Source organism: Leptosomus discolor, chromosome 2 (genome assembly GCF_034619465.1).
Source record: "Leptosomus discolor isolate bLepDis1 chromosome 2, bLepDis1.hap2, whole genome shotgun sequence".
NCBI classification, from domain to species: Eukaryota; Metazoa; Chordata; class Aves; order Leptosomiformes; family Leptosomidae; genus Leptosomus; species Leptosomus discolor.
The window spans coordinates 120,654,860-120,679,210 of NC_141392.1; the positions used below are offsets into that span (position 1 = coordinate 120,654,860).

Consider the following 24,351-nt stretch of genomic DNA (forward strand, 5'->3'; position numbering starts at 1 on the left):
AAAGCACAGCAGTTGGATCACCAGGCCCACCAACAGTGGAGCAAAGAATCCAAAATTAACAGGAGTAACTAAGGGAAGCACAGATGTGTACAGCAATGTTTCCCAACCATTTAACTGAAGAAAAAAAAATTAGTCTTAAAGTACTTTTAAAAATTATACCTAAATAATATTTCATGGTGCTCCCGCATCCACAGCCAGATAAAAACATCTTAAAATGTTAATTGCATTTCTTTCCTATTCTACTTGTTTATACATATGAAAATTTAATTATATTTCTTGTAATTGTTTTATAGACTAAGTGTTATTGTCCTGTCAATGACTAGCCACAAAATAGTGCTTTAGATCAATGAAACCAAGAATCACACGTTGGCTCCTACAATATGTGGTGTTTTATCAAGTTCTCCCCACAAGGGAAGGCAGGAAGACACATTTCTTTGCCTTCTCCCAGTTAAATGCCTCTATTGCTGGTCCAAAGAAACGTGTGATCCATTAACCACTACGGGTCCAGTGTGACATTTATAACTCGGAACATCCCTTGTTCCTTCTCACCATCATCCTGGCTTCCTGCACCCGCTGTCGTACTCAGCTTCCTTCTTCCCTGCATACCTTTTCCAGGGCACCCATCTCTTTCCATTCCCCGTAAAACCTCCAGCCCTTCACTTCCTTTAACCTTTGTGCAGAGGTGGCTGCAAGTTAAAACATTGCCACATCTATGTCCCATCACAACTCTTGCTTAAGACACAACATTAAATGCTTAAGAGATTTGCCAAATAGGGACTAAAAATAGAAATCTCAAAACAACAGTGGAGATTAAAAGAGGTTTAAAGAGTAAGTTTTAGCAAAGATTCACGCACTAACTAACATTTTTAACTGAAGATGTGTCTTGCTTTCTGCTCCTGTTTTGTAAGCAGCTAGGTGACAGGGCAGCTGCCCATCATCATCAGTTTCTAACAGTTTGAAAGCCTATTACACCAAGTCCAAAGCTAACAAACTCACAAAAATACACCAAAATCACATTTTTAGGAAAAGTATCCAAAAAGCTTGTTAAGCCTAGAAAACAATTACCACTCCTAACTGTGAGATCAGCTCACAGTAATAGGTAGAGCCTAGTGTTCAAGGAAGGAGAACATGCATTCAAAAATAAATTTAATACTGAACACACTACAGCAGAGGACAGCTAACTTCGTCCCTCCAAAACGGTGACCCATCAAAAAAAAAAAAAAAAATTCACAAGTGGTGCAAACGTGACGAGATGACAAGCCAGATCAGCTAGCCCCACACAAGTTTAAGATTCAAGTTCACAAGTAGATTACTTCACTCAACCTCATCACAAAAAAAAAAAAAAAAAAAAAAAAAAAAAGGCAAAAGAACAGATTTAATATTGAAATATTGACTGTGTTGGGTGTACACATATGTAATGGGTCTGCCTGAGATGCAGCCCTCACCGTGCTGTGCAGTGGTAGCTGACAACACACCCGTGTTTTGACTGCTGCTGAGCAGGGCTCACACAGCATCAAGGCTGTTTCTCCAACATTTCCCCAGCAGGCTGGGGGTGGGTAAAAACTGGGGAGGGGATAGAGCCAGGACAGCTGACCCAGACTGTCCAAAGGGATATTCCATCCCACATGACGTCTGCTCAGCAATACAAGCTGGGGAAAACAGGAAGAAGGGGGAACATTCGTTTCACGTTTGTCGTCCAGAGCAACCGCTACGCGTACCGGAGCCCTGCTTCCCAGAAAGCGGCTGGACATCGCCTGCTGGTGGGAAGTAGAGAACAAGAGCTTTTGTTTTGCTTTTGCTTCCGCGCACGGCTTTCGCTTCATTAAACTGTCTTTATCTGACCCACGGGCCTGTTGTTATGTTTTATCTCCCCTGTCCAGTTGAGGGGGTGAGAGCGATAGAGCGGCTTTGGTGGGCACCTGGAGTCTGGCCAGGGCCAAACCACCACAACATGCATTGATTTAACAGACATATGGCAAAGTACTAAAAGTACAGCACTGAAGGCATGCCCAGAGCCCCCCAGGATGTCACAAACATTACTTATTACAGTATGTGGAGAACTGATCTTTTTGGTATTATTAGATACGCTAATTCCAGAGCACATATTTATGGCTGTATTATAAACTTCTGTACACAGTGATTGTCTAAACTCTAGCGTAAGTTTTCTGCACGTCCAGTCAATTATTGCTGACCAAGACACCGGCGATGCTTTGTGAGGTTTACTCACTGATGGCACCTGATGGAACACACGCTGTTTGCAAGCTTCCAGCCAGAGAATGGTTACCCTTCTCCGGGGCTTGGAGAGAAAGTTGTAAAATTACACACAAATGAAGTGTCAAATCTAAATAAGGAAGGGCAAAAGAGCAGACTGTTTTGTGTGGTTAAAGGAACAACTACTTGTATATACCTGTTGCCCTTTCCAGACCAGCTCGTGCAACAAACCATCACACCCAACCCGAGCAGCACTAGGAGTATCCAGGAGTGTGCAGTTACAACAGAGAAACAACACAAGCTGACACGACAGTTAGAAAAACAAGAGGAAGCAAGAGGCACATGTGCAATCAAGAAACTCAAATAACTCAAATCAGAGAGAATAATTAGCATATTAAGCAGGATTCACATGAGTCATTAATCACATTTTTTCCTGCTGTCCTTTTAGAACAGTACCTCACGTTCCCTTCCATACCAGTACTGCCTCTGAGGCAAAATTTAGGAGCTCTTTCTATTTCTCTGATGCTCTTGGCAACACAGTCTTTTAAAATAGGGAACAAATATTTTTTAAAATCATGAATATTAAAAGAAGCACCAGTGTTTTGTTCATTCTGTGTTCACATTCAGCTACGGAAGACTTTACGATGCTACAGATTTTTACAGTGAAACAACAATTTTCAAGTGCAAACTGAAGCCTTCTTGACAGGTAATGTTTTTAAACATTTTAAAGCACTGGTGCTCATCTAGAAGACGGAAGGGGCCACAGTATTTCACCAAATTTTCTTCACTTAAATAGTTAGCTTTTGAAGAAAGAATCTGTGACATTTCAGATCTAACAGTCCATCAAGATAAAAAATTCACATAGCCACATAACTTTCTCATGTCATTATCTTTCTAATCAACATACCCACACTGCGTTGGAATATGAAATAATCCACACATCCCCAACCAACACTGATACGGCAATAAAATCCCAGTGTGGACACAGCAATGATACGAAAAGACAGCCTGGCACGCAGGTGCCCACCAGTGGCTGCGCTGGCATTGCTGTGTCAGCAGCAGCAGCTCTATGGTGCAAAGTCTCAGACCATCTGCAAACTCAAACCAACCTCAAGAGTTTCCTTTTCCCCTCTATATGCCAGATACAGTCAGTTTACAAAGGGAACTCACAGGATCAGGGCCTGACTGGTATAAACCCAAGCAGTCAATCCAGTGATTCAACTACAAAAGTCAAAGGAATAAGAATAATCCATGCTGAGCTCTGAATCTCAGTGAAAACTGCGATATATATGACTACGTGCCTATGTATCAGTGCCATTGGCTGTATCTGCCGAGGTTTTCAGCTGGTTTTTAGTATTACTTTTAGAAGCAATGGTTCCCCATCATAACCAAGGTTCACCCAGGTCATTTATCCTGACATTCCGGTTGGAAGAAACCCATTCCCTTGTTATTCAGGCCAAAATATCTGGCTAGCAGAGACCCATCTCTCACCCCACAAGCACAGGAATCATTATCACCATTCTCGCAAATCCCAGACGCATGCCGATGGACACGATTAGCGGGAGCAGCTCAGGCAAACCCACATGGCTTCCCCTGATAACACACTCTCCAGTGGCACTGTTTTCTCCCAGAAGAAAAATCAGCAGGAACAATGGATGGCACCATCACGTTGGCAAAAGGTTTTAAAGCACCAGCCTGACTGCTCAGCTTCACCCCTTGCCAGGAGACAAAAAGCCACCTTACACCCATTGTTTCTCTCATATACTCAGCACTGAAACCAAAACTACTTAATATGGCTTTCAATCTTGCATGTTATCTTTGTTTCTGAAAAACCAGAACTGCCAGCTTCAAAGCAAGCATTGCCTTCTTACTGGCAGGGCTGCCTACCTCTCCCTGGGAAGCTCACGACAGCTCTGAGCTGCTCAGTCTCACCTCCCTACACAACCCACTGCGATGACAGTTTCCTCAAAACAACAACAAAGCAAAGGAAAAAGATGCATAAACTGAAATATCTTTTGAGAGATAAGGTTGATAAACTACTGCATATCTAATTTTCTCCAAGCCTTACTTGGACACAAAGAATTCAGACAGAATACCTAGCAGAGGGCAAACCCCCAAATTCTGCAAATACATATTTGTTTAATTCCATTCTATAAAGACATCCTAATTACTTCAAACTAAATGCACATGGTTTATCCTATATACATTGCTTAAAAGCTTACAGTTATTAATCTGGGTTTTTTAACTAATGTTACTACACTGTTTAGTTATGCCTAGGTTAGAACTAAGTACAACCCAGAAGAGAGTGACACTGTCTCGCTCACTATCCCTCCTGACTCCACGATTCCTGTTCAAAGTTCTGGGCAAGGTCAATTTGCTATTTTTGAAAAGGAATTAAGGAAGACGCTACGCTTGAAGGAGTTTTCAGCCAAAACTTCTCTCTCTGGTTCACAGCATGCTCAGTGCTTAACAGCATCCCACCAGCAAGAACGTAGGAAGGAGGCAGCAAAGACACAGTTGTAAAAAGGTAGGTCAGCTATGCCAGAGTTTGGGTCAAGGAGGGCTTTTAAGGGAAGGAAAGGGGCTTGCGTTTTGTCTTGTTTACATGGACAAACACATAGACCAGGAAGCTGAACAAGAACGTAATCCCTAAAAACAAATCACCCTTTTTAAAAGAAATCCCTCGTGCAAGCACCATGGTTGCCTGCAGTCCTTATGCATCTCTATACACTACAGAAGGTAGATAAGCTAAACCAAACCCCAGTAATTTTATTACTCAAACAACTCTAAGGACAAGAATTTCCACTATATATTAAATAAAATCTAAAAATTATATCGCAATCACAACTTTTAAATTTGTGCTGCTGTTCACGTTCATTACCCTGAAACACCAAGTCTGTTTACGATATTTGATGTTAAGAACATACGGAAAATAAAGCAAGCTTACCTCTTCCAAGGACATATTTGCTCGAACACACCCAGCATTGCAGGGTTTTTTTATTTAAGGGGAGGAAGAAAAATGTCGCAGCGAGCAAAGTTCACGTGTTCACCTGAAAAGGATCCAGGCTCGGCGCTAAGCTAAGCGGGAGCAGCTGCACACACCTGCGCAGGCAAAACATTTTCTCCGAACCAGTTCTATCGCAGACACGTCCTCGGCTGAGCGGGCGGCTGAAGCGGTACATAGCCCAAACATGCTTGTGGAAGTGTCCAGCCTGCTCACCAGCATGCCCCCAAAGCCTACCGGCAAACTCTTCTACCTTAACTGATGGAAGCTACTAATTAATCTACCCACTGCTCCTCCCTCACTCGAGTTCCTGCCTTGAGCTTATGATCGAACTGGTTTTACTACTGGGAAAAGCCGTATTGCTCACAATATAGCTAGTTACAAAACTAAGATAGCAATAAATGAAATAAAACAAGGAACTTAAGTTCTAAAGAACCTTCTTAGCTATGTATGGACAAAAACGTTCAAAAATGAGCAGGATGAACACCAAATCATCACTTCCAGCTTATCAGCACTGGGGGACATCAGCATTGGCTGGAGAGTGACTGGAGCTATTAAAAATAAATAAACAACAAAATGCAAACAAACAAACAAACCAACCAAAAAAACCAAACCAAACAAAACAAAACAAAAGCCTTCCACATCCCACACACCTTAACATCTCCAAAAACCTCACACGTCCAGGAACAGCATTACTGCACTGCTGTAACCCACACCGGAGATGAATGTCTGTCTGCAAGGTGATGAATTTTAGAAAGGAAAAGCCACTCTCAAAGAAAACAATAAAAGTCTGCTAGGTTTCCACGGCTAATTCCTTTCAGGAATTTATGAAGTTGTTTATTTTAAATTGCCCATACAGGAAGAGGAAGAAAATTGGCAATAACAATGTCAGGAACAAGAACTCTTAATTCACATATTTCAACCCCACTACAAGCTTATATGCACACAGTTCAAACAGGAACTTCAATTCAGGTTTTGTTCATAAAATTGGAAAACTATGCACTCAAAAATCCAACACTGCAATACAGACAGAAAATCTTTACAAAGGCCAATTACTGAAGAGTGAATTCAAGGAAATGAGCTTCTCATGTGGGCAGCGTAGTTACTTGTACCTTTTTTACCTACTTGTTTTCAACTACACAGCCACCGCAAGTTTCACCACCACCCCTGAGCTCTAGTTTCAGGACTGCTTTGGACATCCCACCCTCTGACTTCCCTCCCAGCCTTTACAACACCTCCTGCTCTCCATCCAACACAGTGACACTGTCACAATAGTATCTGAGAAGAATTTGAAGGCTTTATGGGGTTCCCCTTAACTGAGTTTACCTGTTCTCTTTCCTTTAATGCAAAACTATGCAAGTGGAAGTCAGCACCAAGAACCGCACCTTTTGGGACAGACCGTCTCAGACTGCTAGTTAACCCGTCATGTGATAAGCTTGCAGAAAACGCCCAGGTCCCAGCTGCCACCACTAAGCTCTGATCCTTCTGTAGGATCTCACCATCGATGGGCAAAAAGTTTGGGTAGAATAAAAAAAAAAAACAAACCCAAAAAAACCAACACACCAACTAAAAAGTTGCCAGCAGATGTTATAAGGTACCAAGCATCAGCATCCCACCAGTATCTACAGGAAGCTTCCATACATTCCCTTCTGCATAGGAGTATTTCAAAGTGATATAGTGCTTAGCTCACCTACTTGCCTGTACAACAAATTAATCCATTTGAAACCATGTCAGCTTCCTTTGCTGCACTTCTGACAGCAAAGACCCAATCACTACTACTACATGAAACATAAACCCACTACCACTACATAAAACTATTCTGCAATATTTAGAAGACTTGAGAAAAAAAGGAAAAAAACTACTTCCTGCATGACTTCAACAACTCAAACTGAAGTTGATCGCACTTGGTCATACTTCAGACAGAAAAAACACATTTGTCAAAGCATGCAAAAGTCAAAGTATAAGGAGTGGTGTAAAATGTCAGTAAATCCTGTGTATTAGGGGCGCCCAGGAGGAGGGAACAGAAGGGACAGATCTGCTTTAGCAATGGCGATGCAGTCTGAATCTGGGGCATCCAACACATCCAGGCAGCATGCAGCCATAATCCTGCTGTCGACATTTTGGTTGTCCTTCGAACAGGCAAGAAGCAGCGGCACACTGCCTGGCAGCCAAGGACAGCTTGCAGCTAGCTGCCACCCAGGCAACAAGCTCTTTTCCTGCCCTCCGAGAGGATGAAGAAGGGACAAATTAACAAAACGAGCAAAAAGCAAAGTAGCTGGAATTAGCGCCTCCCATCTCAATTTTCTTACAGTTGTCCGATGAAAATCAAAGGCTTCTTTCAAAGAACTCATTTACCTTCTCTAAAAACATGTAACATTTGAGAAAGAAAACATGTCCACCTCACCCAGTTAAATCTGTTATATGTTTGTTATGTTTTTCAATGTAATAAATACGTGATGAAGCTAGGCCAATCTAGTGGGTAACATGCACTTTCAGCTTCAAACACTAATCCTTTTCAAATCCGCACGGATTATAATTTACCATCCAAACTCTGCATGGAGAGGTTATACCCTGGCCTCAATTCTTAACAAACCAGCATATGTATCACCAAAAAAAAACCAAACCCCAAACTTATCCATACAACGAGTTCTGGGCAGATCCCCATCTAATGCATGAAATTACACTCATAAGAGCAGAAAACCCTTTCAGGAAGGAATAAGTATTCAAGTATAGTCCCAGAATTTTGCATCCAAACATGTAAAGCTTAGTGCAACCCTTGATCCTGCCCACACCGACTTGCTCCCTCTGGTCATATTTCTACTGACCTGACCTGGGAGATCCACCCCATGCACCCAAGGTCCCCCCAGTCCTAACTAATTGTAACTAACTAGTTGTAACTAACTAACAAATAGGTGTGTACTCAATAGTACATTTAGAAAATCTGCAGAGAACACAGGAAAAAGATGAAAGGTGCAAAGAAGAACTTCAATTAAAATTAGGACGTGATCACGGAATAAAAATGAAAGGTTCAATAAAAAGTTTGAGATGCAGCATCTCACAGCAGAAGACAGCTACAGCAAGTCAGTCGCACAGCGCTGAGCGAGACAGAGATCCCAGAGAAGAGACTCATATTTAGACAAACTATGACTAATCTAAAGCCCCAACAGTGCTGCAGCCCAGTGGAGCACTTACCTCACACCCTTCCCGTTTCAGGTATTTGCTGCTCATAAACAGGGAGCCCGGTCAGGAAAACAAACAACCTGAAAGCCAACCTGATTTCATAGTTACCTTTTAGCTGGACACGTTCCCTGCCCTGTCCCTTTGCATGGTCACGAAAAAGGCAGTGCCAGCAGCGGGGAGCGCAGAATTGCTCCTTCTAACAAAGCAGCTTAATCCAGGCCGAAGCACCCACACAACCACAGCCTGAGGATGTAGGTTTTCATTACAGCTGAGCCAACTGAGCTGTGACCCCGCTTTCCCCGCTTTCTCACAACTTGCTGTTTTCTGTAGGGGTACGTTTGGGGGTTTTGTGTGGTTTTGGTTTTTGAATCAGTTCAGCTCACTAACGCAGGTAACTATGGCTACAGACAACTGTTGGTGCACTGCAGCAGTAGGAAGGAGACAGAACATAAGAGTGCAAGAGTGCAGACCAAAAGAAATGCTAAAGTGAGTAAGGACAGCAGAACTTACTCAACAAAAGAGGCCTTCGAAAGCATACTAAAAAAATTTTAGTCACCTAAAAGGTCTTCCAGTTCTTGTTACAACTACAACTGATGTGTATTCTAACCATTTCAGTAAGAACTACCCTACTGTACCAACCATCCCAGTGAAACCAAGTCAATGCAAAAAACTCACCTTCACAAAATTGTCAGGGAACATGCCCCTTTTGCCATTTAGCTCCCCTTCTAACCATCCTTCCTCTTCCAGTTTTTTCACATTCCTGATGATTTCCCCAACTCGGATCGTTAACTCATCATCATGCACTGCATCATAGTCATATTCCACAATATAGTCCACTAAAGAGAAAAACAAAACAAAACAAAACACAACAAACCACAGTGAATGCAACTCAGATGTGGAAATGCAACTTGAAAGCCATGCATGTACAAAAAGGCAGACCTAATGACAAATGCTAAGACCAAATGTTTTTCTTACAGCAACACTGATCTGTGAATTGTTGTGTTCCCAGTCATTTTGGAGATGGGAAAAAAAACTGGGCAGTCACCTATGAGAATAAAGTAAATTTAGGAATATGACACTGGGTCATATTTTGTTGGTGGTGGGTAGGTTTTTGTGCACACATGGTGGAAGGTATTGCTGGCAGTCATTTCCCCCCCCCCCCCCATCCCACGAAGTCCCAACCCAAGATTTACCAACTATGAATCACTGCCCACAGGGCAAGCGTTTGTTACTCAATGCATATTTGGGGCCAAAGAGGAAAAAAATTATATTGTGCACGTATGGTACATACATGCAATGCTTTGTTAATTCTCATACTCGCATCTGCTATTACAGCTGCAGAAACCTGAGTGCTGCACACACAATATTTTTGCAGATTTGACCCAAGAAATGTAATACGGCCAGAAGGTGTACGATTGATAGTGTCACACAACTTAAATTGCACAGACATGTAAAAGGCACCCTCCTTCAGATTCATCTGGGTTTGTATGAAGAAGAATAAGCAAGCGAGCTCTAATTTTGATATAATTAAGTTTACTCAGAGGAGCATAGCAGTGTATTTACATACTTGTCGTTCTGTTGCACAAGATTCACGAGGGTTGCTTACTGACAGCTTAAGGCTTGTTTGGCAATAAAGGCTCATTTGTTTGTCAAGAAATTCTGTTTATGCCAGAAATTTCCACAAACCTGCAGTAATCAAATCATCTTCCCTCTCACTCAAATCCAGTCAGGATACCCAGGCACTACCAAATGTAACACTGTTCTCACCGAAACCTCCCTCTCCTCTGCAGATCACAACAAACACGTACAAAGACGAGAGCACAATAGGGTTAAAAGACAGAAACCCTGAATGGCTGTAAAAAGTTTTTTTCCCAGATTAGTCTTTATTCTATCAGTGCATACTAATACCCAACAATTAATTCACAAATTAAGGAATCAAATGGGAGAAAGTATAATTTCCTGGTATTGAACTTACAGTTCCATTAAATCAATGTATAATTCTGACCTGTGGACAGTTTTGATCAAAAGTGCTGCTGCATATATGCTGCACTGTAGCCTTTATCCCTCTGCTGCTTATAGACGAAGTCAGAAAACCCTTGGCAAAAAACAGAACTACATGATGGTGCCATGAACACAAGAGAAGCTAGACTGATCTGCCCGGCAAACTATTTTCTGAATATGCCCATTAACGAAGGAACCAGTTGAATATAAACATGAAGACTTCGTTTCGCTTTTTTTCCTTTAAGAAAGAAAATTTGTTTTCTTCATTAGGAACAGAAGCGATCACCAGAGTGAAGCCATCACCAGAGTGAAGCCATCATCCTCGTGATACTTTGGAACTCCTAACACATGCTTTTTTTGCCAAACGTATCCTCTAAGCTTCAAAGCATCATATTTCCCCATTACAGCCTGCAGCAAGCATAGTAGTTTTGTCTTGCTTCTGCACTGCACTGATATTTGAATGGCTGTCATGAAATATTGCCCAAGAGATAGGAAATTCTGGCAGCCACAGATCATAAAGACAACGACCATTCATCACCTGCAGTCTGGAAATAAAACTGTCATCTTCCAACCAACTCAACCCAGCCATTTTGGAAACCTACAAATGCATAAAAATGTAAGAAATATGTACATTACATATTTCTCTCATGATAAACTCTGTTTTGAAGCACATTAGCAAGTATTATCTTTCAATATACTCACTACAGGACAGTTTTATGAAGTTAAATATGGAAAATGGATCAGAACACAGTGTCAGTCATGGTAAATGCTTACAGCATTGCAGACTATGACTCAAACTGACAAACACCTGGTGCTTTTTCCACAGAAGTAGTAAGTAATCATATCCACACTATGTCAACATGAACTAATTATTTTAAAAGCTTTTTTTTTTTTCCTTGGGGGAAACATTTCTGTAACTGTGCTTGAAATGCACAACACGTTCATTTTGGTCACCCTTCCAGGCTGTAAAAACCATGCCAACAACTAAAGGAGGATCTCAAGAACCTCCTAGTCATCATCCTTGTGTCTCTGTGTTCCAAACACAAACAGCAGTAAATGAACATCAGCTTTTTATGTTTGAAATTTAGGTGCTGAATTTCCTCTTGTATTTGTCAGTGACACTCAATACCACCCTCACTCTCACGGATATGCATACGAAACAGTTCTAAACTCTGTTGTCCTGCCTGTAAAGTGGGAGGGGTCATTGGAAATGTCGAGATAGTTTCATCCCATACATTTTATTTCATGAATCAGAAACAGCAAGAAGCTACACACCTCACGACTATGTGGTCCTCAAGAGGAACGCTTACCAGTTTTGCTTTTCAATATTAGTAAGTGGCACTAGATGAACTTTCCAGGTAATTTGCACTGCATTGTGATGGGCAAGAAACTATCCTACTACCAAAACAGTCCAGATTAAATAAACCTCTGAAAGGTCTTCAAGTATAATATTTACCCAACCAAAAAGTGTCCAGTGGTGACAGAAAAGGTTTTTAAGGAAGCACAACTCCTTATAATAACAATAATGAGGAATCACGTCAATCCACAGATTATACTTCTGAATGCTTGAAGTAGTTCCGAATGCTTCAAGTTCTCACTTAGAAGCTTTACTCAAGAACAGATGCAATAGTAAAACCAGTCAGCAATAAGTTGGACTGCAGTAATAAAAGCTGGTCAAAACTTTCAAAAACCAGAAAGTCTCAACTGGTAGAAGGTGCAGCAGAACAGCCCAGTAACAGACACTTCCAAAACCACCCATCTTACCTCCCCTCTGCTCTTTGCACAGGGCTCTCAATTTAAAACCCAACTCAAATCAATGATCTGTAGCTTAAAAGTCCATAATGACCAAGTCTTGGATAAAAAATAGCTTCTCAAGCTTGAGCATAAACACTGTGAGGTTAACCGTGCTTTTCTTGCACATCCGTCAGGATCAAAGCTCACGTGAGAGGGAGACAACATTCTGAGTTTTCAAAGGCAGCATGGGCTATCACAAACCACCTCCTACACTGTGTGCAAAGAAGATGTCTTTAACCTAGATCTCTAACAAATAAGTGGCAATCTAATTTTGGCAGGAATTCAAATATAAACATAAGACATCACCTGGCACATGCGCCCAACCAAGGGAAGAGGGAAGGAAACAAAAAAATGACAAGCCAAATCAGAGTCAGGTTGATTAGGGTATTACAGAAAATAAATTACAACAGATTAAAAACTGACAGAACAGATTTAGAAACACAGGACAACATCCAGTGCCCTGGTAGCAATCAGGGGCTGGAAGCTCTTTTCAATGAAGTATCAGAGGCACCTGAGCCAGTGTCACCCAAGAGCACCAGGGTGGTGATAGTGGGAATACAGCAAAGATGTATGAAGAGGAAATCATGCCTGACCAACCTGACAGCCTTCCACGATGAAATGACTATTTCGCTGGCTGATGGGAAAGAAGTGGCCGCTGTCTCCCATAACATCCTCATGCACAAACTGATGGAGTACAGCCCACAAAGTGAAATGGGCTGGAAACAGTCCAAAACGCCAGGCTCAAAGACTCGTGCTCAATGACACGTAATCCAGCTGGAGGAGAGTCACCAGTGGTGTGCCCCAGAGTCATGCAGAATTGTTCAATATCTTTATAATGACCTGGATGATGGGACCGAGTGCACCCTCAGCAAGACTGCAGATGATACAAAAATGTGACGAGCGGCTGACAAACCAGACGGGTATGCTGCTATTCAGAGGGACATCAACAGGCTGAGGAAATGGGCCAACAGGAACCTCATGAAGTTCAAAGGGAAACGCCAAGTCCTGCCCCTGGGGAAGAACAAGCCCATGCACCAGTATAGGCTGTGGACTGCCTGGCTGGAAAGCAGCTTGGCAGAGGAGGACCTGGTGGACACCGAGTTGACGTGAGGCAGCAGTGTGCCCTTGCCGCAAAAGAAGGCCAACAGCATCTTGGGCTGCATTAAGAGGAGTACTGCCAGCAGGTCAAGGGAGGTGATCCTCCCCCTCTGCTCAGCACTGGTGAGACCCATCTGGAGTGCTGCGTCCTGTTCTGGGCCCCCCAGTAAAAGAAAGATGTGAACATACTGGTGTGAGCCCAACAAAGGGCAATGAAGATGACTAAGGGACTGGAGTATCTTCATACAAAGAAAGACTGAAAGAGTGGGAGAAGGCTCAGGTAGATCTTACTGATGAGGGTGTGGAGAAGACTGAATGGTGCCCCGTGAAAGCACAAGAGGCAGTGAGCCCAAACTGAAACAGAACAAATTCCACTTAAACATATATGTATACACACATACTGCAAGAGTGATCAAACAAGCGAACAGTTTGTCCTGAAGGGGCCATGTCATCTCCTTAGAGATGCTCAAAACCCAACTGGACATGGTCCTGAGCAACCTGCTGTAGCTGACCCTGCTCCGAGCAGGAGAGTTGGACCAGATGATGTCCAAAGGTGCCTTCCAGCCTCAGCGATTCTGCGACTGATTCGAGTCAATGATATACCTTGGGTAGAAGCTTTCTGTCATCCAGCCATGACAGCTTTCCTACATAGTTAGAGAACTTCTCGGTGCTTTTTGAAGGTTTTGACCCATTTTCAGGGTCAGGGGATTGATCAAATCAACAGTGAAAAAATACTGACTGGACATCTTTGGAGGAAAGGTGGTTATAGCAGGCTTTACGGGAGTGGTCTGTTCAGCTCTTAGTTTCGATTAAGATGACAACCTGACTAATGAAACAACAAAACAGACGACACCTGTCAAAGCTAGTCAGCCCCAGTAATAACTACAGACTAGGCTGCTCCCCGTGGCAAAGATGAAAAGCGTCCTATCTAACAACACTGCCTCTTTGACAAAGCAGCTCACGCTGTTAGCCAACATAGCAACGCTGCCTGCACAAGGCATTCAGTCACTGCTGGCACAGGTGGACTATCCACTTCTCCAAAACTTACACAACCAGCTCTTCTGCCAACCACATCCCAGTGCCAAAAGGCAAACCTAATAAACATGGCCACATAACACCCATCTTGACTGATCTTAAACAAAGGAAGTCTTCAGCTACTGAGACTTTTTCTGAAGTTGACTACTATAGGTAACTAAGGCCCTCTGGGAGACCTACAAAAAAAAAAAAAAAAACACAAACAAAAACCCACAAACATAAATAAATCAAGGAAAAGAGTGGAAAATACACTGAAATTCTAGCATGCCTGTGTCTTCAACGGAAATAACCAAGTGTCAGACACGCATCCAGCAAAGAGCAGAATCTCACATTCTTGGTCTTGGTGTAGGCTATTACAACACTGGCAGAATCCAGTAACCCTTCTGTAGTAGCCAGAAAAAGATATAAAACAGATATAAAATAAATCCCAGAAAAATCACATTCAATAGCTTATAAAATGAAAAAAAAATCATTCATGGGATAACTGAAATCCTTGCATATAACTCTCAAGCTATTCAGGAAGCCTTGCTGAAACTTGCTGCAGACCTGGAGGGACAGAGTCCAACATCAAGCAGCAAGACGAGCTTGAGTTGCTTGCCACGCTCCATGAAGGTCTCTTCAGGCAGGTTTTAGGTCAGTTCAGATTCAAAGCCATTTACTGGAACATGAACCCTGGAAAGTTGTGTGGCCTCCAGAAGCATCTTGCCAGCAGAACTGCTGTTACACTACAAACTGAGATTTTGTTTTTCCGATTTATCATAACAGACAGTTGCTAGATGACCAAAACAAACTTTATTAGTATTCTTATTTCCACTGGCACATTTATCACAAAACCCCACAAAGTTCAGTCTCATTTTTGTTATTATGCACTATGAATACATACACACAGAATTACAAAGGTATTTAGTTTTATAGCAGACAGCAAGCTTACACTAGAGACAAAAGACATCAGAAGACACAATGTTATACTTTTAACTATCATACTTTTATTCACAACTACCTCAAAATCAGGTGTTGGACTGAAGGAGAAAGCTCCTTTCAATTGCTTTCGCCCAGAAACATTCCTACAGTTGGTGAGATATAAGAGTTCCAGCTGCTTTAGTAGTAATACCATAGTATACATTCGGCCACTGAAGACAGATTTTACACTGAAAAAGTAGTTCAGATGTTTAAATGCTTAACCACGAAAACGCCTCCATAAGTGTTAAACATAAGCAGTGGCTGTAAGAATGTGGTTTTTTTCCCCCCACTTCAACACCACATAACTCCCTGTCACCCTGACCTGAGTCACTGATGACAACTCATATGCTCAAATAAAAAGATCTGGTGGACTCCCCATGGCCCTTAAAATTCTAGCCCCTGCTCCCAAAACTGGACACATTTTGGCCTACGAAGCTCACCTGGTAAGGCACACGCACAAGGTGAGCACCAGGGTTTGGCAACCAAAGACAAATCCCTCCTGGCCAAGAGGCTCCACTGCTCTGCAGCCAGACTGCTCCTTCTGTGCTCTGCATCTGCTCCCGTGACTCACTCTCCTGCTTACACCACAACCCACAATGACCATAATAACCAGTTCCCCAAAGATCAAAGTATTCTTTTGGGGTACAGATGTGGGTTTGGTCTTTCTCACTATTGGGGAAGCCACTCTGACCACTGGTCTTCTGCAAAAAGGTACTTCCCTTCCTTTCACGCCCCAGTAGCCATCAGCACAAGAACTAGCCTAGGGACCGAACCCTGAACAGGTGGAAACATACAGCTTTTCCTACTTTCCTTCTCGTGGTGCTCAATACAGCTACATCAGCAATGGAAAGTGGGAAACCTGCAAAGTTGTACTTCCAAGACATCTTAACCTAAGGATGCTGTGATCCCATCATCTCTTCTGTGTTGCATTCACATGGTCTCTCCGCCCCTGCTCTTCACTTAAATCACTACCTATTTATACTACTGGTGAATCAGATAAAGAAAACAGCCTATGAGAAAACTATTTAGCGCCAACTTCCTGCAAGTTTATCTCCCTAAGATGGCTCACTGCAGGGTCAGAGACGCCGGACTGCATCAAACCCAACTTAGATCAACATCTACATCGCTGTTACAGTACAGATCAGGAGCACACTTCCCAGTAAAGCTCCAAACCATCCTCATTTGTTGTCCTTCAGTTCCCTGCGCGGAGCAGTCTCGCAGCAAGTAATCTGGATTTCTTTTCACTGAAACTAAATCAAAGATATACAGCCCAGGGACACTCTTAATGCATGCTAATCTTCAATAAGCTTTAAGTCCATGGGATGAGACTAGAACTACAATGATATAAAAATGTCCAAAACACGCAATATGAATGTCAGGTCCCTAACACCACCAATTTCCCCCTAGGGATTCACTCATCTTGCCCCTCACCACTTGCTGCTTTGCACATTGTCAAAATCTGCCAGGAAATCACATCCTAACAGAATGCATAAACAATGAGGCCATTGGATTCCTGTCAGCTCTGACGGTAGAGACACAGTTTCAAGCTATTAAGAAATTGAACCAGGAAAAGAGTAAACTAACAGAGGCCATGCAGTCTACACGCATTTTACAGTACAGTTCACCACAGCCCTCAATAAGTCAGTAGTTTGAAGTCACGCTATACAGAACACTTAACCAAGCTAAGCCATGCAGAGCCATCCCATTTTCATGCTCCACATGGAGGACTTGTAAAACAGTTGCATCATGAGGACTACTGAAGGCGTTAAGCACCCCAAGTAAGACGTCCTACCTTCACAGCAGCTCAAAAGGAGGTCAGCGCCTCCTGCATGGCCTCGGCAATAGCAGTGACACATAGCAGAGCCATTTCTACCTGTGCCTACTCCCAGGTAAGCCATACCAGTCATGCCAGCTCCAGTCCTGATAAACAGCTCTGCACCAAAGCAGTCACATTGCTTCCTCCTCCTGAAGCTTTGATCCCCTATATGCCAGCCAAGCAAACTTCTGCTCCCACAGGAAGGGATGTGGCAGATGAGGTACTCCGCAGTTTAAGATAAGGCCGACGTCATATATTTAAATACTGACTTAAGGTCTCACTTTAAGCTAAGTGCCCTGAGCCATATGGATTCTTTCATTAGTTTATAATTAAAAAACATAATGCCAATGGAATGGAAAGATTTTCATGCCATTCTATGTACATTTTCATGTAAGCATATACAATTAACTCCCAATTTACTGTAAATTGATTATTCCACTAGTGGATTATTTCAAAGACAGAGAAACTTAGTCTGTAGAATTTACTAGCTCAGGTGCTGGGCAAACAAAACACTGCGTTCAAGCACTAAAGACACCTTCAATACAAACAAATACACACTGTTGGACCCAAGCTGATTCTGCATAAAACCAGCTCAGCTGTGTCCACCCAAACTCTGGAAGCACCATAAACACCCTGCTGCAACCCAGCAGGGACTCAGTTTGGATCCCAATAGGATTTGAAGCAACAGCCTTCATACTCGCTCCAACACAGCCCACATCTCAGAAGGTTCACTAGGTTCAATGCAGCGTTAGATGAGCAATGGCCATCAGCCACTATGCTAGAGTCAGGCCAAACTGCCAGCAAGCCCCCTTTCCATCTCCCCAGCACAAGAGCTGATCAGCCAGAGCACCGTCCCCCCCTGAGCTCGTATTCATGTAGTACTGTGCCAAGGCAGCTCAGTCTTCCAGCCCCAGCTCCTCTTCCTCTGTCAGATTAAAAAAAAGTTATTTTTAGAAGAGAATTTAAAAATCAAAGTCTTCCCAAACAAAAACCATAGCACTGGTTATCAAGAAAATATATCATTCTTCTGGAATACAGTATATCTTTTCTATCACAAGTCACCATCAAAAAAGGTGCTGGATATACGTGATGGTTTACAAGATCAGTTAGAAACTGAATGCGTACGCTCCAGTGCTTACAGGGTAAGGGTATGTTAAGCTGTTATAAAGACAGCTTTCAGGGGGGGGAAAAAAAAAAAAAAAAAGTCAGAATAAACGAATAAACACACCGGGGGGGGGGGGGGGGGGGGGGGGGGGGGGCGGGAACGACGACGACGACACGGAACAGACGACGACACCAAACAAACTAACAAAAAAAAACCAACACAACCCAACAAAGCAACTTTCAAACATATTGCTTACATCTCACAATATCCAATATCCCATTTAGGCCTTTGCTTGCCCAAACTTTAGCATCAGCAGCCTAACTACTGTCAGCTCCCTGTTTTGATTAAACACGATGAGCTTCAAGGGAAAGAGGGAAAGGAAGGTAGTTCTGTTCTTCTCCTGAAATACGGGGTCCCATCATTGTTTATACTTTCAATGATAATGGAGACCTTACTGTGTCCTTTCAGTATATAAAAGGGGCTTATAAGAGACTTGGAGAGGGACTTTTTACCAAGATCTCTAGTGACATGGCAAAGGACAACGGTTTTAAACCAAAAGTGGGTAGATTTTGACTGGACATAAGGATGAAATTCTTTATGATGAGGGTGATGAGACACTCAAAGCAGTTGCCCAGAGAAGCTGTGGATGCCGCATGACTGGCAGTGTTCAATGTCAGGCTGGATGGGGCTTTGAGCAACCTGGTCTGGTGAAAAATGTCCCTGTGCATGGCAGGGGGGTTGGACTGGGTGATCTTTAAGGTCCCTTCCAAACCATTCCGTGATTCAGACACAAAAATCTTTTAATGAGATTTTACCTACGTGTTAGATATACTATACAAATAAAAGAACATATCAGCAACTGGCTTTAGCAGTTATCAGAGACATCCTGTGACTTTCACAGGCTGCTTGTGGTCCACAAGATCTGTCAGATCCCTCATTAATGTTTCTCACTTTTGATTCCACATCTACAGCTGACAGGCAACTCTGCAGAAGTTGGCCAAACTGAAATTCATTTCAGCCACTGAACATTTCCCCTTAAAATACCTTCTTGCTCCTGTGCCACTGACCCAGTCATGAACACTCAGACAGTACGATCCCCAGCCAGCTCCAGTCCCTGTCAAAGCCAGTGATAAGACAATTTGAGTAAGTTCCACTTTTTTCTTCTTTTTATTTTCTTTCTACACTGCAGTGTCTGCTATTTTTCCCTCCTCCTTTTGTAACTTGCTCTATGCTGCATCACCCCATTCTTGCAGAGACATTTTCTGCTTAGAGCAACAATCCCTCTACATCAATAGCTTGCCTAAAAAAAGCAAAACAAAACCAAAAATAGCAGTCTACCCATGAGAGAGTCTAAAGCCAGGAGCCTTGGTTCTGTCAGCAGAGAACTAGTACATCTGGAAGCTGCCCTGGATCCACCTGGCATTTTTAGATTGGGCAAGTCAATGGTGCATTCTCCAAGAAATGACGCACACTTTTAATAAAAAAATATATCTAATTTTACAGCCCAGTAAAAATAGCTGAAATCATTAGGAAAATGAACACTTGAAAACTGTAAAAAATGTTTGGTTTTCCTCCCAAACTATTCTAAGTAATAAGAAACTCATTGCATTCTAACAGCAACCATCTCAAACACCAGCTTCTCAAGCTGACTCCAGTACAATTAGCAAGATACTTTGTGAAGGAAATTAAACAGTATAGCAGAAATCCTGCCCAGCAGCCTGCCCTGAAGCATTCAAGATGCAAACCACGCATGCCTCATTTTCCTACTCCAGGCTCCTGAAATTTTCTAGAGTGCATTCTAGTGCTACCAGTGTGTATGATAGAGTACACTTAATATAACTGCAAGTTTGTCAATTTTCACTTCCCTAAAGCAAATAATTTCCACACATACCATCACAATTCCACAACTGTGGGATACCCTGCAGATAAGCCATCGTTACCAGCCAGCTGGGCAAAAAGCCTTTTAGTGATACATTCCTCACTGCAGGTACACTAAACCAACGCCAGAAGAAGCATCAGGTCTTCTCCAATATTACCAGAAATACCCGTCTCAAACTCAGTCACAAACTTAATAAATGTTAAAATTGTGGATTTGATTTACCTCGCTTCTATGAGCGGGAATTGCCAGACTCCTCCCTGCATAGCAAGAGAAGACACGAAATAGGAAGTATTAGAGCAAAATCTCTGTATTTGATACTACCTTGTATCTCTCCTTGTAAGGACAGAAGAGGTCAAAATGTTTTATGTTAAGCAGAAAGTGATGTTTTGTGCTACTTGCTATCTCCTTCAGTCTGAGTAGAGCTCCCTGCAAGAAGCCAGCCTGGAAAATGAGAGGTAACACCTGCAGGAAAGGTAACATATGCCTTCACAAGAAAAAATTTAATAGGCAGAGAAAATCAGGGGTCTTTGAGGGCACAGGGGAACGTACTTTAAAAAAAGCACACCACATTTTCTTCATTCATGACTCAGACACTGTTCCATATATAGATTTATGCTCTTCCTCTGTTCCTTCCTTTAAGTTAATTTTACAACATCTATTTGGCAAAATCTTCAAGGTGAGTCACAAAACACCAAATTACAAAAGCTGCTAAAACAAAGCCATGCCAAAAAGCTCTGAAGAACAAAAAGATCATACCTCATTTAGATTTAGTTTTTTGCCTTACAACCTCCACTAGATAATTAGCTGACCAAAAAAAATTAAGCTGAAGACTGTTGCTTATCTTAGCTAGAATTCTTTTTGCAAAGTTCTCCTCCACCCCTCAGAAAAAAAAAAAAAATCTGTATTTGAATTATATAAAAGTTTTCTTCCTTCAATAACAGGACCCCATGTTACTACAAAAGCTTCAGCTTCTCCTGCAGATATTTTTTTTTTCAGGACTCTTCTAGCCAAAAAGGACAGCATGATCATAGCTCCAGGTTACAAATTCATGAGTTACAAAAACAAGAAAGTCTCTGAAAGCTTTTTGGGTTGAAACCAAAAGAAAACTCCTTCCACATTCTTTCAAAAAAAAAAAAAAAAAGCTTCGATAGATGGCCTACAATTTGGCACGTATCTAATTCAGAACGACAATTAGTATTTCTGCAAACACGGCAAGAATCTGGCTTTGAAATAAATTTATGGAAATTTAAAAGCATCACTCGAAGCATGCACAAAGTGTTCCCTTCATCTTTTAAAACAGGCATGATGCAATAGTCTGAATGGTCCCAGATTGCAATCTTGCAAAAACCACAAAATATGCTTAGTATTAAAAAAGGGAAAAGTGTTCCTATCTGACTTCATGCTGTCAGGACAGTCCATACTAATTACGGCAGTAATAAAGTTAATTTACTTTCTAGTGTGGACATTTTAGTCAATACAAAAACTGAACTGTTGACTGACAAGCACAGAGAGAAATCCTTAGACAACGGATTTTTACAAAAGCCAGTCAAAACCACAAATGCTTAAGGGCACCCTGCAATCTCAATCAGAACATTTTAAAGGAGATAAAATTGCTTCATTAGCTCAATTATGTTCTAAAAGTTAGGAGATCAAGTCCTTTGAACATCCATTTGTAACTTGAATTCAGAAGGATTTAAGCATATCTTTTAACCATGATTTAAATCTTCATGGCTTGCAATACTTCCCATCACAGAAAGACAAGGTTTGAAAGGACGTCTGGAAGTCACTTACTCCAAACAGGTCAGAACAAAGCTAACCTCAAAGTCAAATCAGGTCACTCAAGGCACTGTCCAGCTAGATTTTGAAAGTCTTCAAAGGATGATGATAAAACAGCCACCCTGGGCACCTTTTCTGGTACTCAGCTCTCATAGTAATTTTTCCCCATTATATTCAATAGGAATTACCATTTTCCTGACTTGCAGCCATTGATTTACATTTTTTCACTGTGCCTCCACGGACAGTATGGCTTTCTCTTCTCCAGGCTAGACCAACTTCTTCACACTATATGCACTAGCCTCCTAACCGCACTCCGGTATGTTGGCATCCCACTTGCATTTGAGGGGAAAGCAGAGCAAAACTGCACATGGTATTTTAGAGACAGCTCTGTGAGTGCCAGGCAGTGAGGAGCAACTACTCCCCATGACCTCCTAGCTACTATCCTGCTCGTGCCACCTGGCAGACAGCAAGGTTGTTCTTTCCCAGATGCTGGATTATGCATTTGTCTTTTTGGAACCACATGAGGTTTCTGCGGGACCATTCGCCCAGTACTACTGCAGCACATCAATCATCCCTCCCCTCGTTCACTGTGGGTTTTTTTTAGGTATCTGAACATAATTTTGAACACTTGAAGAAACCAGGCGCACAGGAGCATCCCTATCTGCCTACCCTCCTGCTTCGCTCCCAGTAATCCTTCCCCCGTACACCCATTTGGTTGAAACATGCCAAAAGAGCAGCACCTCAAAAATAAGAGTTGTTTTTTTGTTGTTTTGTTTTGCAGGGGGTTTTTTGTTTGTTTGTTTTTGCCGAGTCAGCACTGAAGCACCCAAATCACAGTTCTCCCTGAGGAAAAGACTTCAGGACTGCTCCGACACTCTCGTTCTTTTAACCTGATGGTTGGCTAATCACCAAATATGTAGCGTGGAAGCAGCTACAGCATGTGCTGTGTCTTGCCGAGCTAATTGACAGTAACATAGAACGATCGGTATTTGAAACATTTGAGGAGGGAGCAGAGGCATTACAGGACGTTATGAAAAGCTGTCTGGGGCAAGGGATACTCGTCACTGTGGTCAGGAGACAAAGCACCCAAACACAAGAAAGCCAACCCTCACCTCCACGGTTCTCAACACATTGCTTGAAGTAGTAGTTTGGATTTCAGTAACACAATATGTCACAACTACCAGGCACAACCCTGGTCTCCCAACTACACACAAAACCAACTAAAATCAAGAGGACAGAAAAATCAACAATATAACCTCAGCTTTTTAAAACACACAGGTCAGGATTTACCACTTCGACCACTGCTCAGAACCGCAAAAGCATGATACAGCAGCATACAGCAAGATCCAGCAGCTCTGTCTTGATAGGAAATCAGCATGGTCGTCTTGCCGCACGGAGACGGCGGGCTGTGTCTTAAATCTAGTGACAGCACATCCCATGTTTCATAAACAGCATTATTTCATCTGCAATTCATCAAGCCTGAGGCTTCCTGTTACTACTTATCTACCAGGGCAGGTTTTCTTCTACTACCTACACATTAGAAGCCATTTACATTACAATCCATATATATATATTCTATGATTCTCTCTAAGTAAGGATGCAGCATTAACATTGAAAGAGCAAAACCTCTTCCGACAAAATGAGCATCCAGTAAGATGATGAACACATGAAAATTAAAGGAAGCAATTCTATGCCCTCTCAATTGTGCTTTTGCTTGAGAACAACCACACTGTTAATTCACATACAGCCCTACAGCACGTACAGCTACAAGAAACGCCTCCAAGCTCTCCTCAAGATGCAAAGGGTTTCATCCAAGACTGTTACCAATTTACCTGCTTCCCTGCGCCACATCCTTATACAGATACTAATACGCAGTAAAAGCAGATTCTGTTATACCCAGGCTTCCCATAAGGTAAAAACGTTAATGTAATGTTTTTAACTATCGTCTTCCACTTCACAGACAAACTCCCCTTCCCTGTACTGAAGGACAAGGTATATTTGCAGTATCACACGTAGTTTGAGTCAGGCAAATGAAGCACTGTATTTGATTTTCAAAAGCAAAACAGCACGGTTTATAATAGTCTACGCTTAATAAAAGAACTATATTCTGCTGTTTGCACTTTTCTGAAAGATCTGCCATCTCCTTATCTACCATAGCCATGATATTATGGGATTAACATATTTACTTTTCTCCTTATATCTACAAAAGACTTACTCCCCTCAGTACTTCCACTGCCCCAATTTCAGAACAGCATCTCTTTCACCTGGCTTCAGAACAGCACTCAAACACAACATGAAGTGTTGTTTGGGACACAGAGGTCTCAAACAAAGAGCCCATGGCCCAGTCAGTCATCTGAGACTCTGCCAACACTCAGAGGCAGCTTGCAAATTAGCTAAATTTGTGAAGTCTTGTACTAAAAACTCTAAACAAAAGAATATTCTTCACTTAACCACTTAGGAAACCAAACAGATGGGCTCTGCTTTTCAGGAAC

At 42.2% G+C, this 24,351-nt stretch overlaps 1 protein-coding gene across 1 annotated transcript in view; it reads right to left on the minus strand.

Annotated features, from left to right (window-relative positions):
• The window catches only part of CD2AP (CD2 associated protein), a 70,271-nt gene extending 50,133 nt beyond the window's left edge, over positions 1-20,138 (minus strand). Inside the window, exons 1-2 of the mRNA XM_086460484.1 lie at positions 20,096-20,138; positions 9,071-9,231 (exon numbers count right to left, since the gene is read on the minus strand). Of these exons, the coding sequence (XP_086316610.1) occupies positions 9,071-9,231; positions 20,096-20,138 (204 nt within the window). The remainder of the gene's footprint in view (positions 1-9,070; positions 9,232-20,095) is intronic.
• Positions 20,139-24,351: the final 4,213 nt, after the last annotated feature.